At 44.0% G+C, this 18,263-nt stretch overlaps 2 protein-coding genes across 8 annotated transcripts in view; both read left to right on the forward strand.

Moving 5' to 3' along the window:
• Nucleotides 1-18,263, forward strand: part of Dysf (dysferlin) — a 210,198-nt gene that overhangs the window by 28,555 nt on the left and 163,380 nt on the right. For all 7 annotated transcript variants that reach the window (XM_042699705.1, XM_042699708.1, XM_042699706.1 and 4 more), the window contains exon 4: nucleotides 13,509-13,614. In XM_042699705.1, the coding sequence (XP_042555639.1) occupies nucleotides 13,509-13,614 (106 nt within the window). The remainder of the gene's footprint in view (nucleotides 1-13,508; nucleotides 13,615-18,263) is intronic.
• Nucleotides 12,687-13,043, forward strand: LOC122125141 (60S ribosomal protein L30-like; the record flags this gene model as incomplete). The annotated part of the gene is made up of 1 exon (XM_042699709.1): nucleotides 12,687-13,043. A coding segment is annotated over one exon (357 nt), but the record flags the coding sequence as incomplete, so codon positions are not given.

An 18,263-nucleotide genomic window follows, 5' to 3' on the forward strand; every position in this document is an offset into this window, starting at 1 on the left:
TTATCTTAAAGTAGCTGTACAGAGGGATTTCATTTATCTCGTCAGTCTATGAGTACAGTGCATCTTGATCTTAATGATTTCAGTAGCTCTATATAGCTAGTGGCTATGGTTCTGGCCTGGGAAACTAGATCTTCAGACGATGTTCCAATCCTGAGTGCTTCTTACCATGACCCAGGAATTTAAAAGATAACAATGTCTGAGCTGGGTGCCGGTGGCTCACGCCTATAATCCTAGCTACTAAGGAGGCAGAGATCTGAGGATCACAGTTCAAAGCCAGTCCAGGCAGAAAAGTCTGTGAGACTCTTATCTCCAATAAACCACTAGAAAACCGAAAGTGGTACTGTGGCTCAAGTAGTAGAGTGCTTGTCTTGAGCTGAAGAGCACAGGGACAGTGCCCAGACCCAGAGTTCAAGCCCCATGAGCAACCAAGAAACAAAAAATAAAAAAACAAAACAAAAAAGTTTAATCTCCACACTAGATGGATCCAGTGGGAAATCTTGTGGTGGGCTGCAGGCAGCAGAAGTTTTAGAAACTGCCCAGTGGGGGCCATTCTGCTTCTAGGGTAGAGAGCTCACAGTCCTGTGCCAAGTATGGACTTTGAGAAGAACTTGGATCTAGATCCAACAGTTGTGTAGCCTAATCTCCCTAAGCCTCTGTTTCTCCCATTGTTTCAGATCACTAAGCAAATGCAAAACAGCATATTTAAGGGACCTGCTGCAAAGGACTACTGTACATATGGCAGCTGTATGTGGCACATCCCTCTCTTTACCTCCTGTACAGTCCTCAGCTGCCTCAAGTTCTGCTAACCTGGCCCTCTCCATGTCAGCCAGCTGTGGTTTGGAAGGGAACTGAATTGTACTAGTCTATAGGTGGCAGCCATGGCTTAAGGTTCTGCTCTTCCTTAGGACTGAGGGCTGGAGGATGCTTCTTTACAGCCAGCCTTGCTTGTTCAGGAAGGGGAAGTGCTTAAAGGGAAGTGCTAAGAGCTGTCTTGTGAATGGCCGATCTTCCTCTCAGAGATGATGACCAGTGGATTTACTATAGAAGCCTCTAGGGTGGTGAGAGTGACTTGGTTCCTCTTGTGAGGCTCTTAATATGTGTATTGAGGCAATTTGGGGGTTTATAGGAAGGAGCTAACCACACATCTCCGTCCTCTCTGCTAGGGTAGGAATGCTCAGGAGATGGCAGAGGTGCCTGGGGGATGGGCCTGGCCATTGGAGGTGTGCTGATATGATCAAGGGGCTCTCTCCCAGGAGTTGCAGGTGATCCAAACTTCTTGGGCTATTCAGAGCCCCAGCACATGGTGTGGCCTGGACTCCTCAGCAGTTGAATTTCCTCCTCAGAATTGTGTTACAGGACAATGACAATAATAGTACCTGTGTGACACGGTTGATATGAACTTTTAATGAGATATTGTGTGTTGAGGGTGTTCAAGTTAGGGGGACAGTTGGTAGGAACAAGATCCATATAGATGCATATACAAAACTCACACATGCATGTGTGTGTTATGTGCAAGCCCACGGGGACACATGGCAGTGAGATAAGTGTGCTCATATGTGTGTGTGTATATTAATAATAAATATTATAAACAAGTGCTATTCTTTAAAAATTAGCTTACATTAGTAATATTGCTACATTTCCACATATTTACAGTGAATTCCAATCCATCTCACCCCTTTATCACCCTCCCTGCCTCCCTTTCCTCCTTCCCAAAACAATTTCAGGTTTCATTGTTCTAGTTTCATACTTGCAAATGATCTGTTTCTCAGTATTAGACATCCTCCATCTTCCTTGTTAGCTCAGTTCCCTCCTGCTAGCATCATCCCTCCCTGAGTTTAATTCTCTATTTTTCTTGTAAGCTTCATTTGTAAGAAGTAAAGAAAAAGTGAAAATTGTTCCAACTCTTATTTATCTATTTTCTCTTTTTTCTTCAGAGGTGTCCATTGTTAACAATGTAGCACATCTGTCTTGAGTTTTACTAAGTGTACCTGGGGTTTTCACTAAGCATTATCCCCGCATCTATTCTCTCTCTCTCATTTATCAAAAAATTGAATTATGTACATGCTGGCCTGTACTTACTTTTTTTTTTTTGGGGGGGGGTCCAGTCGTGGGGCCTGAACTCTGGGCCTGGACGCTATCCCTCAGCTCTTCAGCTCAAAGCTAGTGCTCTATCACTTGAGCCACAGTGCCACTTCCGGCTTTTTTCTTTTTGCTTATGTGGTACTGAGGAATTGAACCCAGGGCCTCAGGCATGCAAGGCAAGTGCTCTACCACTGAGCCACCTTCCCAGCCCTGTACTTTCTTTTTTGTCACTTAACATTGCCTCTTTCCTAGTTCAGTACGTCATTTTCAGATGACCAGGTGGTATTCAAATTAGGTCCCTCCAAATCTATCCCTTTATGAATTGACATTTAGTTTCTCTCCAATATGAGCTGGCATTTAGTTTCCCTCTAATTTCTTACTCACAAATGATTACCCAGTAACAATATTATTCAAATGTCTTTATGTTCTTATAATATTTTTTCTTTAGGGCAGGTCCTTAGGAGTGGCACCACTGAATCAAAGGGCATAAGCATATAAAAGTTTTATGGAAGTGGCCAAATTACTTTCCAAAAATGTCTTACTTGATGTCTACCAAAAATTGCCTGCCAATCTATTTTTTCTAGTGTGATGGGGGAAAAAGTGCTTTGTAATTTGTTTCTTGACTTTCTTGTGCATTTGAGCATGTTTCTGTATGCTTATTGCTCCTTTGTATTTCTTCTTCCACGAATTGTCCCTCCATATGTTTTGAGTTGCTTTGTCTTTGTCTTAATAATGCATAGTAATTTCATATATTTGAGATCTTTTTTTTGGCATATGAATGCTGGATCTGTATTCTATATGGAGGCTATTTTTTTCTCTGCTTTCTAAACTCTGTCATACTTTGTCCTCAAACAAGAAATGACACTTACCCAGTTGCCTCTGTGTGTGTGTGTATGTGTGTGTGTGTGTGTGTGTGTGTGTGTGTGTGTGTGTGCAGATATTTCAAAAGGCAGAGATGTGCTTGCTTCTGCTAAGTTGGGAAGAATAAGGCACAAGTTGAGCCTTACTCACTGGCTTTCCTTTCTGGAATCCTTGGAAGGCTGTGTGGGACAAGAACTATTTGCAGTTCACTGTGCCATTGTTCTTAGCAGGCTCAAAAGCACTGGTGATGTCCTTATTTTTCAAGGATTTTTATAACTATATTTTGCCCTGGATTCTATCCAGGACATCCGTGGATGTTAGAATAATATTTCTTTTGTTTTTCTCAGGACAGAAATGGAAAACTATTTAGAATTACCCTTGGGTGGCCCCCAGGGAATCATATACTGGAAGGAAGGCTGCCAGAGGCCAGGTGGGCTCAGGGGCTGTGGAATGTCCTGCTGCCTCTCATTTCCTGTCCTTCACTGCCAGGCATGCACAACTGAGGGCCAGAGGGATTCAGCTTCTGGGTATTTCCTCCCTGGCAGACCAGTTAGTTCCTCCCTGGAGTATGTGTGAGACTTTCCATAACAGGGGCTCTGACTTCCCTGTACAGTCTGATTAGTGAGGACAAGATACAGCTGAGTCAGGGAGGAGCTGATTGGTAGTTTAAAGGACCTGTCCTTTCCTTAATTTCAATGATAAAGGATGAAAGACGGACACATGGTGACTTTCAAGGATATTAAAACATTCAAACGTGCAGACAAGTTGAAAAAATTAGAAGAAACTATTCATATTCTCTAATTCAGATATATATTATGGGAATATTTTGCTTGTGTGCGTGTGCATGTGTGCGCGCGCGCAGGCCGGCAGTTTGGAGCCTGAACTAAGGGTCTGGGTGCTGTTCTTGAACTTCTTTTGGTCAAGTCTAGCATTCTACCACTTGAGCCACAGCTCTACGTCTGGCTTTTTGGTAGTTCATTTGAGATAAGAGTCTCACAGTTTCTACGCAGGCTGGCTTTGAACTATGGTCCTTAGATCCCAGCCCCCTGAGTTGCTAGGCTTACAGGCATGAGCCACAAGCACCTGACTTACATTTGTTTGATCATAGTTTCTCTCCTTTCTTCACTTCTTCCTCATGCTTCCATATGAGAGTAAGTTATATTCACTGTGCCTGTGTGTGTGTATGAGAGAGAGAGAGAGAGAGAGAGAGAGAGAGAGAGAGAGAGAGAGAGAGAGAGAGAGAGAGAGAACTGGGACTTGCACTCAGGGCCTCAGCATAGTTTCTGAATTTTTCACTCAAGGTTGGCACTATACTATTTGACCCACACCTCTACTTCCAGCTTTTTGGTGGTTAATTGGAAATAGCTTCATAGACTTTCCTGCCAGGCCTATCTTTGAAGAATAATCCACGAGCTCAGCCTTCTGAATAGCTAGGTTTACAGATGTGAGCCATCAACTTCTGGCTGTATTATACTGTATTTCTTTTTTCTTCTTTTGGTTGGTTGTGGGGCTTGAACTCTGGGCCTGGGCTCTGTCCCTGAGTTCTTCAGCTCAAGACAAGCACTCTACCATTTGAGCCACAGTGCCACTTCTGGTTTTCTGTTGGTTAGGTGGAGATAAGAGTCTCATGACTTTCTAGCCTGGGCTGGCTTTGAACCATGATCCTCAGATCTCAGCCTCTTAGTAGCTAGGATTACAGGCATGAGACATTGGCACCAGCCCATACTGTATTTCTTAAGAATAGAGTTGTTCCTTTACAGAAGCATGTACAGTTTTTAACAACAGTACATTTAATATGGATGTGTTAAATCTCATCAATGGACCCAAATAAGGTTTTCATAACAATTCCCCCTTTCTCCTCATCACAGAGCAGAATCCAGTCTAGGGTCTGTACTGATACAATCATATTTGTCATACTTCCATAGTCTTATTTAATCTGGAACATTACTACTATTTTTGGCTTGTATGACGTTATATATAATGAATAGATAATATCCTACTCCTTTAAAAGTAAGCTATTCCTCATTTGTCTGAAGTGTGCCACGATTAGATTCTTGGTTGTATTGGGTTACTGACTTCTGGCTAGAAGGCTCTATTTCACAATCTGGGAGCACATGGTCTTTCTTACTATCACCTAGTCCAGGTCTGATTTTTCCTGCATAGATTCATTGCTCATTCTTCCCCTAGAAGTATAAGATAAATTAAGACTTGGCACTCACAGATGATTCTTGCCTGGCCAGTCTTTCTATTGTGACTGTGAACTGATTTCCTGTGTCCAGAACTCTTTTTATAGGTACCCAGCGGGGTCTAGTGAATCTTTCCAGTCTGTCTAGACTGCTATGTCACAGTGGGATTGGTGTACCTCCACCATGTTACCAGGTCGCACATTCATCTGACTCTGGCTGCACTAGGCACTAGCCAGCCATGGTTTCCTTGAGCTCATCCCTGGCTCAATGCCAATTTTCTGGACTCAGAGACCTCATGTAACTCATCAAGTTACATACGTCCTCTCCTGCATTCATGAAAGACTGTACTGGACTGTTGCAAGGTTTTTCCTTCTGCTGGGCCAGTCTTTCTCCCGTATCTTTTGAGGATCTTCTTCCTGTTTGATGTCATTTTATTCTATGTCATATTTTAAGTCATTTCTATGACTTAAAAGAAATCTAAGGTTTTACACATAATGGCACTGAAGTCATGATAGAACGTGATCCCCTGAGTCATTGGGTGGTGAAGAGACTGTTCAGAGAAAGAAAAGCAGGGAGAAGGGGAAGAGATATGGAGCTGGCATTTACCAAGGCCTGTCTATGCTCTAGAACACATGAGACTGTTCATGTATGATCTGAAATCTTACCAAAACCTTCTGCTAGTGAGTGCTAGTTCCTTGAAGCTCCAATGGTGTGGGGTAGGGGTCCTGGTACCTGGGACAGGGGCTCATGCATGATAGGTGCTCATTCATGCCCAACAATAAATTGACTGTCAAGTAGGAGAGCTAGCTTTCCAGCCTAATGACCTGAGGGCTCCTCTTCTGAGTCAATGAATGATGAATGCTGCATTTCTCTCTGGCAGATGGTTGAGAACTGAGCATTTTCAAGATGTCACTATGGGTTGAAAGGTATCATTTAAGAACTTTAGATTTGTGTGTGTGACACCCTAGGGTTGGCCAGTCTAAGCGGTACCAACTTCTCTGATCTTCCTGCTTCTACCACAGCTCCTTCCTGGAGGACTGCCTGACTGTCATACCCCCTCACTTATATATATATATATATATATATATATTTATATAAAATATATATATTATATGTAACATAATAGTATATAATATTATAGCATATATACCATATAGCATATATAGTATATGATGTATATATAATAGTGTATAATATATAATATACATATAACATAGTTAATATATATAATATATAGTTGTACAAAGGAATTATGCCATGTAACAAAGCAGTTTATGATTACAATATATCTTGTTCAATGTTACCACTTTCAATATTCTCACCCATCCCTTCCCTACCCACCTCTTCCTCACTCTTCTTAATTTTGTAGGCTGTACATTGGATGCTTGACTGCATCCTTCCTGCTCTTTCCCTCTTCATTTGTTCACCTTTTTCCCCCTGACCCCACTCCTTTCAAGTTCCCACTTCCTGGTGTTTTATTTTGCTGAACTTTGATTTTGCCTTTCTAAGGAATTATACTACTTGAGTTCTCCTTTGGATATGCCATATTTCAGTTAATACATTTGTATACCACTCACTCTGTTGGGAATGTAAACTTGTTTAGCAGTGTGGAGGTTCCTCAAAAAATTTAAATATAGAACTACCCTATGATACAGCAATTCCACTCCTAGGCATTTACCCAAAAGATTTCAACCCAGGATAGTAAAAACACCAGCATAGCCATGTCCATTGAAGCACTACTTACCACATTCAAGGTTTGGAATTGGCCTAGATGCCCCTTAATGGACCAATGGATCAAGAAAATGTGGTACAGATACACAATGGAATTTTACTCATCCATTAGACAGAATGATATTGTACCATTTGTAAAGAACTGGAAAGACCTATTAAATGAAGTTAAGTCAGGCCTAGAGACAAAGGATGCATGTTTTCCCTTATATGTGGAGGCTAAATTTAGCTTATAAACACTCCCTCATTTGTGTGCTCACATGTGATGCTGGCATGGAAAAGGACCCAGCTAACTGAGTGGCATGAGGGAGATTCTGCCATCTTGTACAGGTATGGAAGCTACCTTTAGTAGAAAGGAAACTTTTAGGGGTCCTCAGGTGTCCTACGCAAGGGTTCCTCTGACTCTGACTTCTTCAGACTTATATTCAATATTACCTCTTTTTCTTCCACCTCTCCTCATCTCCTAGCTTTTAAGCCATTTCTGTGAAAATTCCAAATGCTAGCTTTGCATACTCTTTGACTACTGAACCTCCAAACTCCTTTTCATATGATTGTTTAACTCATTTAAAAAGTACATTCAAGCTGGATGCTGGTGGCTTATGCCTAGTCATAGTTACTCAGGAGGTTGAGATCTGAGGATTGTGGTTCAAAGCTAGCCCAGGCATAAAAGTTTATGAGACTCTTATTCCAATTAACCACCAAAAAGCCAGAAGTGGAGTTGTGGCCTTGAACAAAAAGCTCAGGGACAGTGCTCAGGCCCTGAATTTAAGCCTCAGGATTAGCACCCAAAACACCAAAGCAAATAATAACAAAAAGGGTTGGGAAGGTGGCTCAGTGGTAGAGTGGTTGCCTTGCATTAGGCCCTGGGTTCAATTCCTCAGCACCACATAAGCAGAAAAAACCAGAAGTGGCGCTGTGGCTCAAGTGGTAGAGCACTAGCCTTGAGCTGAAGAGCTGAGGGGCAGTGCCCAGGCCCAGAGTTCAAGCCCCATGACTGACAAAAACAAAAAACACAAAACACAAAAACCCCAACAAAAAAATAGTACATTCAACAGCTCTCTCACTCTTGTGTTGGGCAATTAAACCCAGAGCCTGTGCTTGCTAGAGCAAGTGATCTACCACTTGAGCTACACCCTCAGCCTTTATTTGTGTGTGTGTGTGTGTGTGTGTGTGTGTGTGTGTATTTGAAATAAGGAACCATTTATATTTTATTTTTTAATTTTTAAAATTATTATTATAAAGATAATGTTCAGAGGGGTATATGCCACGTGACAGAGGGTATATGGGGAAGTGCCAGAGTCAATTGGGAGGTGGAGGAGCAGGAGAGGCCTAGGTAAGAGCCTTTATTGTGTTTTTCATAAGAAGGAATGGGCCAAGCAGGCTAAGCAAGCTTAGGGAGCTTAGTTTGAATAATGTAAGTGGCCTTGGGATGCAGGGCCCCAGCCTCATCCTGCCTCATTTGACTCCCATCCATCCCCTTGGACCTTTACCAGGCCACTGGTTAGAATGTGCAGGACCTTGATACACTGAAGAAGCCTGGATCCATCTCCAGGTGGGTGGGTCAGGTTCTAGGCCTTCCAAAGCTAAGATCTCTGAGTATATTGCAGGGGAATTTATCCTCCCCTATCCTTTGTGCAATGGATGAATGAAGGAGAAACTGCCTATAGTGTTCTATATGGTTGTCTCAGATACTTTCAACCTTTCCAGAGACCCCCTGCTCCATACCCCAGCTTCTCCTCTGTGAGCCATGTACTTGTATTACCAGGGAGGGGAGGCTCTACATCTCCTTGGCTTTCTGTATTTGGTTCCCACAACCATCTCCTAAGTCTTTGGGATAGACAGCCGCCAGCCCTGCCTCCTAGGGGAGTAGTGTTTGTGAAGCCATCTGTCAACTAAAAGTGACAGGCTTCAGAAGGTATATTTTATGGCCAAAAAGAAGTCTGGAGTTCTACCTCAGGGGTAGAGCAGCCTACCAAGTATGAGGCTCTGAATTCAAGCCCCTAGTAGTATAAAAATAAATACATAAATACATATGTAATAAATAACAGTCAACCCTGTCCACTGTGTCTGGGGCAGCCTGGAAGTGCCTGGGCTGGCAGGAGTGAGGCCAGCCCTTCCTTCTGAATTTCCTCCCATTGTTCCCCATCCTACTTCCGGGAATTCTGGGAATTCTCCATGTCTGGATCAGCATGGCTGGGCTGCAGGCAGAGGAGGTGTGGTTTTCTTTGGGCTTCTGGCCCAGAGAATAGAGTTCCAGCTGCTATACAGCTGTTGGGACAACCAGACTGCTACCTGTTCCTTCTGCTCATTTGTCTTGCCTGGCCTTTTCTTCCCGTGAACTGCTTCCCAAGAGCTGTGGTGATAGCTCAGGAAATCTGCAGAGTCTTGGGGCCAACTGATCCATCTACTTGCTTGAATGAGCCACTCTGATCTGCTGCCCATTTCCCCATGAAGGACAAGAGAACCTTGATCTCTGATGTGATTCCAGGGTCCTCTGTACCTAGTGCCTGGTCTTTTTGAAGTTGCTTGAGTGTCAGGTCAATATACTAGTGACAGGTGCCCCCTCCATGCTGACCCTTGGGATGACACAGGAGGCTCTGCTTAATAAGTTACGGTACAAAACCAATTTCTAAGTTTCAAGGGAACAAAACACAAAGCAGTCCACATTATAGGAAATATAACTCCAGCTCACAAGGGGCCTTAGGACCCTGGAGTGAACACCCCTTTAATTCTTTTTTTTTTTTTGTTAGTTGTGGGGCTTGAACTCTGGGCCTAGGTGCTGTCCCTGAGCTTACTCTATCATTTGAGCCACAGCGCCACTTCCAGTTTCTGAATATTTAATTGGAGATAAGAGTTTCATGGGTACTTTTCTGCCTGAGTTGGCTTGAAACTTCAATCATCAGATCTCAGCCTCCTCAGTACTTAGGATTACAGGCGTGAGCCACTGGTGCCTGGATTCCTTTTAATTCTTTATTTAAAGAAATGTAAGCCAGTGGCTCACACCTGTAATCCTAGCTATCAGGAGGTTGAGATCTGATGATTGAAGTTTCAGGCCAAACAGGGCAGAAAAGTCCCCATGAAACTCTTTTTTAAAAAAAAAAAATTTTTATTGTACCCATGAAACTCTTATCTCTAATTAAGCACTCAAGGAAGTGATGTTGTGGCTCTAAGTGGTAGAGTGCTATCCTTGAGCAAAAGAGCTCAGGGACAGTGCCCAGGCTCCGAGTTCAAACCCAATGACTGAAAAAGAAAAAGAAATGTAAAAAAAGAAAAAGAAATGTAAGAAAAATTGATCTTGAATACACACAACATTTTTTGTCTTCCTAGGAAGGGGAACTACAAGTAACTGAGCCTCCAGCCCAAGAGGGATGGATTTTAAGGTTGAGAAGCTTATGGAAGCAGCCTAATTTTCATTTATGTGCATGTGTTTGTATTAAAATATACATAACAGGCCAGCCACCGGTGATTCACTCCTGTTTTCCTAGCTACTCAGGAGGCTGGGATCTGAGGATCATGGTTCAAAGCCAACCTGGTCAACAAAGACTCTTTATCTCCAATAAACCACCAGAAAACTGGAAGTGGTGTTGTGGCTCAAGTGCTCACCTTGAGCTGAAGAGCTCAGGGATAGTGCCCAGGCCCAGAGTTCAAGCCCCATGAAAATAAATAAATAAATAAATAAAATATACATAATAAAATGTACTGTTTACACCATTTTAAGGTGTACAACACAGTGACATTAGTATGTAAGCCTCACTCCCATCCATCTCTAGGATGACTTCAGCTTCCAAACTGAAAGCCTGTATCCACTGAATAATTCCCCACTGCCCTCTTCCCCCAGCCCCGACAAACCCCACTCTGTTTTCTGTGTGTATGCATCTAATTACTCTAAGTGCCTCTAAATGAAAGCATATATTAATTGTTCTTTTGTGTCTGGCTTGTTTCACTTAGCATAATGTCTTCAGGATTAATTCCTGTAATAGTGTGTGTCAGAATTTTCTTCCTTTCCAACACTGAATAGTGTTCCATTGTATGTCCACATTGCTTTTTTTTTGTTGTTTATACATCTAGTCAAACTTGGTTGTTCCCATTAGGCTTTATAAATATGGCACTATGAATATGGGTGTGAAAAATATCTGCATGAGACCCTAGCTTCAGCTTTTAGGTGTTACATATGCAGAGATGGGATTGCTAGAGCATACTTTAGTTCTAGGTTTAACTATTTTTTTGGTCCCAGCCTATGGCTTGAACTCAGGGCCTGGACACTGTCCCTGAGCTTTTTTGCTCAAGGCTACTGTTCAACCACTTGAACCACTGCTCCACTTCTGATGTTTGGAAGTTCATTGAAGATAAATGTTTCAAAACCTTCATTGGGCTTGTTTTGAACTGTGATCCTCAGAGCTTAGCCTTTTGAACAGCTAGGATTCATAGCCGTGAACCACCAGTGCCTGGCTCTATGTTGAACTTTTTAAAGAAATTTCGGAACTGTTTTTCACAACAGCTGTACTTTTTTTTCTGTTTCAACCAGCAGTGAACAGGATAATAATTTCCCCACATTCTGACCAACACACATCTGCTATCCTCCTCCCTCCTTTGTTCTCTCCCTTCCTTCCTCCTTGCTTTTGGCAACACGGGGTACAAGTGCTCTATCACTTGAGCCACTCCAGTCTCTTTTTTTGCTTTTAGTCTGTTTTTCAAATAGGGTCTCATGCTTTTGCCCTGGCCAGCCTTAGACTGAGATCCTCTTGTCTCCACCACCTGAATATCTAGGATTATGTACATGTGCTACCACATCCCGCCCTCCCTCTCTCTTTATTATATCCATCCTAATATATATGGAGTGGTACCTCATTGTGAGTAGCCAGTTTCAGGAATCAGCCAATTAGATCATGATTGCAGTCTTATCTCACAAAGCCATAAAATCTCATATTCAAATCAATTGTTACAGAGCCAAGGAAAAGGAGGGTCCCAGACACCAGAGTTGCTTTATTCAGCAGGGGAAAAAATAAGCAGGAAACGATGAGAGTGTACCTGGGGCTGTTGATGGGACTAAAGAAGGGCTGTGTCCTGGCAGTACTGTACAGGACAGGACCCAATCCCCAGGGAAGCAAGCAGAGCCCAATACATATATCCAGAGACAAGTCCTGGTTGATACAGGCCCCGTATTGCAATTCTGTGCTGCCACCATAGAACACAGAGTGAATGGTAATCCCTTTAGCAGCTCAAAGAACATACCTTGCTTTTCAGCTCTCTTCCACAGGCCCTTCTCTGTGGGTGGCCTACTATTTCTGAAGACCCCATCCATATGTGGGGCCCCTGAACTCAGCGGGGCATGGAGCCTCAAGAATGTGTACTTGCTGATGATTCTGAGCCTCTTGGAGGGAATCTGTCTCCCTCGTCTTAGTGTTCACCTGTGCCTGAAGATAGGAAGGTTGCTTTGTGTTTATGTCATCATGGCTGCTGCAGAGCCCTGGGAAACAAGTGTAGATGATCTGTGTAGACATGGGTGATGGGAGCAGTGTAGATGTGATGGGGGAAACTGCCCTAACCTTGCTGCACTGTCAAGGTCTGGGGGAGAAGCCCTTATACTTGACAGTAGCTGCATGGGGAAACCTCTGGGGTAGGGCAGAAAGAGGTTAAAGTTGAGCTTGGAAAGGTGCAGGTAAGTCTGTTTCTTTTCTCATTTTGTGGGTATCTCTGGAGTGTCCTTGTTTTCCAGGGATGGTGTCTGGGGGTGGCTGTGGTAGGAGTATATAGAAATATGTGAGCAGCTTTTCTCTCCACCCGGCCATCTTGTCTGCTGCTTTCGGTTGGGAGCCCTCCCGCACCTAAGGCAGGAAGATAGTGGCCACCAAGAAGACGAAAAAGTCCCTGGAGTCGATCAACTCTAGACTTCAACTTGTTATGAAAAGTGGAAAGTACGTGCTGGGGTACAAGCAGATGCTGAAGATGATCAGACAGGGCAAAGGGAAATTGGTCATCCTCGCCAACAACTGCCCAGCCTTGAGGAAATCTGAAATAGAATACTATGCCATGTTGGCAAAAACTGGTGTCCATCACTACAGTGGCAATAATATTGAACTGGGTACAGCATGTGGAAAATACTACAGCGTATGCACACTGGCTATCATTGATCCAGGTGATTCTGATATCATTATAAGCATGCCAGAACAAACTGGAGACAAGTAAAGAGCACACAATTTTTCTTTAATAAAACTTTCCAGAGCTCTTTAAAAAAAAAAGAAAAGAAAAGAAATATGTGAGCAGATCAGCTCAGCTGGCTTGGTGATGGTGAGGGATGCTAGGGGAAGATTCAGGACAAAGGCTAGTTTCTTTTCCTTCCTTCTTTCCTTCCTTCCTTCTCCCTCTCTCTCTTTTCTTTTTTGTTGGTTGTGGGTCTTGAACTCAGAGCCTGGGAACTGTCGCTGAGCTCTTTTGCTCAAGGATAGCACTCTACCTCTTTAAGCCACAGTGCCACTTCTAGCTTTCTGGTGATTAATTAGAGATAAGAGTCTCATGAACTTTCCTGCTTGGGCTAGCTTTGAACCATGATCCTTAGATCTCAGCCTCCTGTGTATTTAGGATTATAGGCATGAGCCATCAGTACTCAGCTTTACAGGCTAGTTTCTACATGCGACTTTTCTGTCTTTTCAGGTTTCTGGGGGAAGCCAAAGTCCCACTCCGCGAAGTCCTTTCAACCCCCAGTCTATCCGCTAGCTTCAATGCTCCCCTGCTGGACACCAAGCAGCATCCCACTGGGGTAAGTGCCCATTGACCCCTGACTAGGCTCTAGTTTCTGGTCTGAGGCGTTACCCGATGGCTTCTTCCTCGGGCCTTGATGTTTTTCGACTCTGTTGATGTGTCAGAATCCAGCTCTTAGAAGCTAAGCTTGGCCTTCCCTGGCCAGGGCTTTGGATACCAGGATGGACACTGGACTAGGAGTCAAGAAAGCCCTGCCCTCCCCCATACATATCAAGTCAGCTGTACCTCACGCCAGTTTGGCTGCGCCTGGGTCGCGTCTTGCCCATATAGTTACCTTCTGCCTCTAGTTTTCCGGTCAACTCTGATAATCTGGCAGACCTTCCTTTCCTACTGCCCAGCCCCATTCTCCAGATTTGGAACATCTGAGTCATCTAGGTGACAGATCACATGGAGAGAAAGACAGATAGCCCACTTCCGTCAACCAGGACTGGGCTGACTCCCTTCCTTTTCCTCCATTGTCCTTTCCACCCCGCCTCCTGCCTGCTCAGGACCGTCCTGGTCCAAGCAGTCAGTTCCTGGCCCTCATCTCTGGCCTCCTGTTATTTTTAGTGAGCTAAATATACTCTGAAGGGCTCTTTCCTCCTGGTCACCAGAATTCCTGACCTTCCCTCTGGCTCTGCTCCATCTCCCAGGATGCACTTGGGACTATTGATCTGGAAATGCTTCTTCCCAGTGAGGCCTGGTTGGGGGGGAGGGTGAGTTCTAGGCCTTGAGACAGGATGATTGTGTGTGTGTATGTGTATGTGTGTGTGTGTGTGTGTGTGTGTATGTGTATGTGTGTGTGTGTGTGTGTATGTGTGTGTGTGTGTGTGTGTGTGTGTGTGTGTTTTGGCCCTTGGATGTCTGTGACAGTTAGTAACTGGCCAGTTTGAGACCACGCTGGCTGAGCATTAAGCACATCTGGGCTCATAGCAAACAGATTTCCAAAATGGGGACACCAATCAGTGGGGCATCTTTACATTCTGAGGATTTAAGGGGTCAAATGGACTTCTGCCTCTCTGTACTCCTGATCTGCTACCCTTCCGATGTTGGAATTTGCTCCCAAGGCATCTTAGGCCAGTGATGGCCAGTAGCTTCCTTGAATAGGAATAGTATTTCCCAACAGAATCCTTCCTAGCCTTGGGCTGGGAAGGTGGCTCAGTGGTAGAGCTCTTGCCTTGCATGCATGAAGCCCTGGGTTCAATTACTCAGCACCACAAAAGCAAACAGAAAAAAGCCAGAAGTGGCACTGTGGCTCAAGTGGTAGAGTGCTAGCCTTGAGCTGAAGAGCTGAGGGACAGCACCCAGGCCCAGAGTTCAGTTCCCATGACCGGACCTCCCCCCCCCCCCCCCCAAAAAAAAAAAAGAATCCTTCCTAGCCTTACAGTGCCAATCTGATTCAATGGGACAATCTGATTCAATGCAGTGTTCTTGAGCCTGTCTCTTATCACCTCCTGAGTCCCCTCTAGTTCCCCCCCACACACTTGTATGTGTATGTGTATGTGTATACATGGGTGCCATTCCTGGGGCTGGAATTCAGGGCCTAGGTGTTGTCCCTGAGCTTCTTTTGCTCAAGGCTAGTGCTTTATCACTTGAACCACAGCACCACTTCCATTTTTTTTTTTCTGAGTAGTTTATTGGAGTTGTCTCACAGACTTTCCTATCTGAGCTGGCATTGAACCATGATCCTCAAATCTCAGCTTCTTATGTAGCTAGGATTATAGACATAAGCCACTGTGCCTGGCTTCCAGGGACTTCTGGAACTGCTCCCCTCCCCATAGCGATTCTTAGGTGGTCCCCTGTAGCAGAGCACCATGGAGGAACCATGGTCATGAAGGTATCCACTGAGAGAGGCTGTTGGAGGCTGGAGTCTGCCTGGAGCTTTTCCATCGCCCTTCAAGATATGGTTGGCTCCTCTGCAGTATATGGGGTTCCCAAGCCCAAATTGGGATTTCTTCTTTTCTTCTGTACTGACTGAGACCTCAATATCTCTCCACTACTACCTTCTCTGCATCTGAGACACTCATGTTTCCTGCATCTGCTCCTCTCCAAGCTCAGCGTTTCCTCCATCCTTCTACATCTAGTTGTTGTTCACTAGACTGCCAGGCTGGCTACTTGTTACCTCTCCTCTCCTTGCTCCTATTTCCATGCTTTCATGCTCTCTCAGCTGCATGCTCATCAGCCAAGACCTTGTCTTCTCCCTATAGCCTGGGGTCCTGGGGTGCCTACAGTACAGGACCATCCTTTACCATGACTCCAAAATGGGTGGTGGAGAATCAGGAGGTGGTGGGTGAAAGAGAAAGGATGGATCCTCCTGGGAGAGCCAAGCATAGGCTGGGAGAGATGAGGAGATGAAGGCTGTCCTGCTGCCTAGGATGTGGAGAGAGTCCAGGACCAGACTCGAATCCTAGTGACTAGAGATCTTTTTAAGCTTCTACTCAAGATTTAGCATAGCCCCAGGCACATCTAAGACCCTCTGGCCTGGAGCTTCTTGGGCTGCTGTGTTATAGTGAATGACACTGAGAACTGGGCTGCATGTGGAAGGGACAGATAGCCACAAAAATTTGAGGATTCTCACTGGATTCTTTCATAGCTCAATTTCTGGACCTATTGAGCAGAGCATGGCCAACCACTTTCCGTTTCGTTGTAGCTCAAATTACTTCTAAAAATCTAAGGATTTTCTTCTCTGAAGAGGAAAGAAGGATGGCCAATAGACACATGAAGAAATGCTCAACCTCCCTAGCCATAAAAGAAATGCAAATCAAAACAACATTGAGATTCCACCTCACTCCAGTTAGAATGGCTATAATCAATAAATCTAATAACAACAGATGCTGAAAGGGATGCGGACAGAAGGGAATCTTACTATATTGTTGGTGGGAGTGTAAACTTGTTCAACCACTTTGGAAAGCAGTATTGAGGTTCCTCAAAAGACTCACATAGAGCTCCCCTATGACCCAGCAATCCCACTTTTGGGCATTTACCCAAATGATCACAAACAAGACCACACTAAAGCTACCAGCACGACCATGTTTATTGCAGCATTATTTACCATAGCTAAGATATGGAACTTACCCAGATGCCCCTCAGTAGATGAATGTATCAAGAAAATGTGGTATATACACACAATGAAATTCTCTGCCTCCATCAGAAAGAATGACATTGCTCCATTTGTTAGGAAATGGAAAGACTTGGAAAAAATTATATTAAGTGAAGTAAGCCAGGCCCAAAGAAACATAGGTCCCATGGTTTCCCTTATTTGCAATAACTAGTATATATTTGAGTCAAGTAGAAAAGGTCAGATAAGTTGATGTTAGGGGAAAATGAACCCCAAGATAAGTATTCAAATGTTTTTTTTTCTTTCATGCAATTGTTTCTAACATATTTATAAGATGATCTCTATGTTGCTTTGTATGTCCCTCCCCCACGGTATAACCCCTGCTTTCACTATATTTGATGTTGGTATAATTTGTGGAGGGGAAGGGAAAAAACAAATCGTTTAACTAGGGATACAGGTGGACCCATTGCAACAATGAGATGTTCAAGTCGTTATGTTGAAAAGCAAACTTTACAACTTTGGTGGGGGATGGGGGGAGGATCGGGTGGAGGGAAGGGAGGAGTATGGGAAGGGATGGGAAGGGGAAACAAAGAGGAGGCAACAATGCTTGATAAGAAATGAACTCGTTATCTTGACCATGTAATTGTAACTCCTCTGTACGGTATTCTCACAATAAAAAAAAAAGGGGAAAAAAAAAGAAAAAAAAAGATCCAAGGAGCCTGCTAAAGGAGTAAAGACAGAGCCTGTGAGATTTTTAGAAACCTAGGAAGGACTGAGGAGAAGAGGTGGGGAGAGAGAGTCTGGGAGGCTCTGCTTCAGGCTAGACTTTAGGGTACATGTGCTTATTTAGTTCTCATTTATTTATGGCTCACTGGGCTATGTGTGCTGGGCACACATGTAGGAAAAACATACAAATGCATTTTAAAAATAACTTTTTATTGAGATTAAGTAATTACATAAATTTCACATCGTATTGTGAGATAGTGAAATAGTTAAAGTCACAAACACATTTTAACCTTCACAAGGCAAGTTGTCATTATCATGGTCTTCCTCATTGGGTGATACGTATGTTTCTTTCCTTTTGTTTAGCATACACATGCATTTTAAGAGCAGCTTGTCAAATGCTGGACACATGACAGAGCTACATCCTATTACCTCAGCCTTGAAAGGCAGAGTCAGGTGGGAAAGGGAATCCCCAGGTGACAAGAACACATGGAGGGTTGGGAGAGCCAGCAGACACTGCACATTGGGCATAGGGATCAGAGGAAGGCAAGCACACTGCTCTGGGAATCCCTGAGCTTCTTTCAAATGTTCACCTAACCAATGCTTTAGCATGGGAGATGCCATCCTACCCTGCAGCAGCCCTTGGAGGCATCTGAGGGAGAAGTGAGGGATCCAGGAACACAGTAACCATTTGCCCATGAACTCCTGAGGTCCTACTGCTTGCCGCTTATCTCCTGGACTGCAGCTTTCCAACCCTGAGCTTGTCAAGACCAGTGCTGAAGAGCTGCCTCCAAGTATGGACAGATAACATGTGGCCTAGACTGATTGCATAACTTGTGGGAGGACAGAGACTTCAGAGTTGATGGCAAGGTAGCTCTCTCCTGCCT

Source organism: Dipodomys spectabilis, unplaced genomic scaffold (assembly GCF_019054845.1).
Source record: "Dipodomys spectabilis isolate Male_0828 unplaced genomic scaffold, ASM1905484v1 ptg000262l, whole genome shotgun sequence".
Taxonomy (NCBI): domain Eukaryota; kingdom Metazoa; phylum Chordata; class Mammalia; order Rodentia; family Heteromyidae; genus Dipodomys; species Dipodomys spectabilis.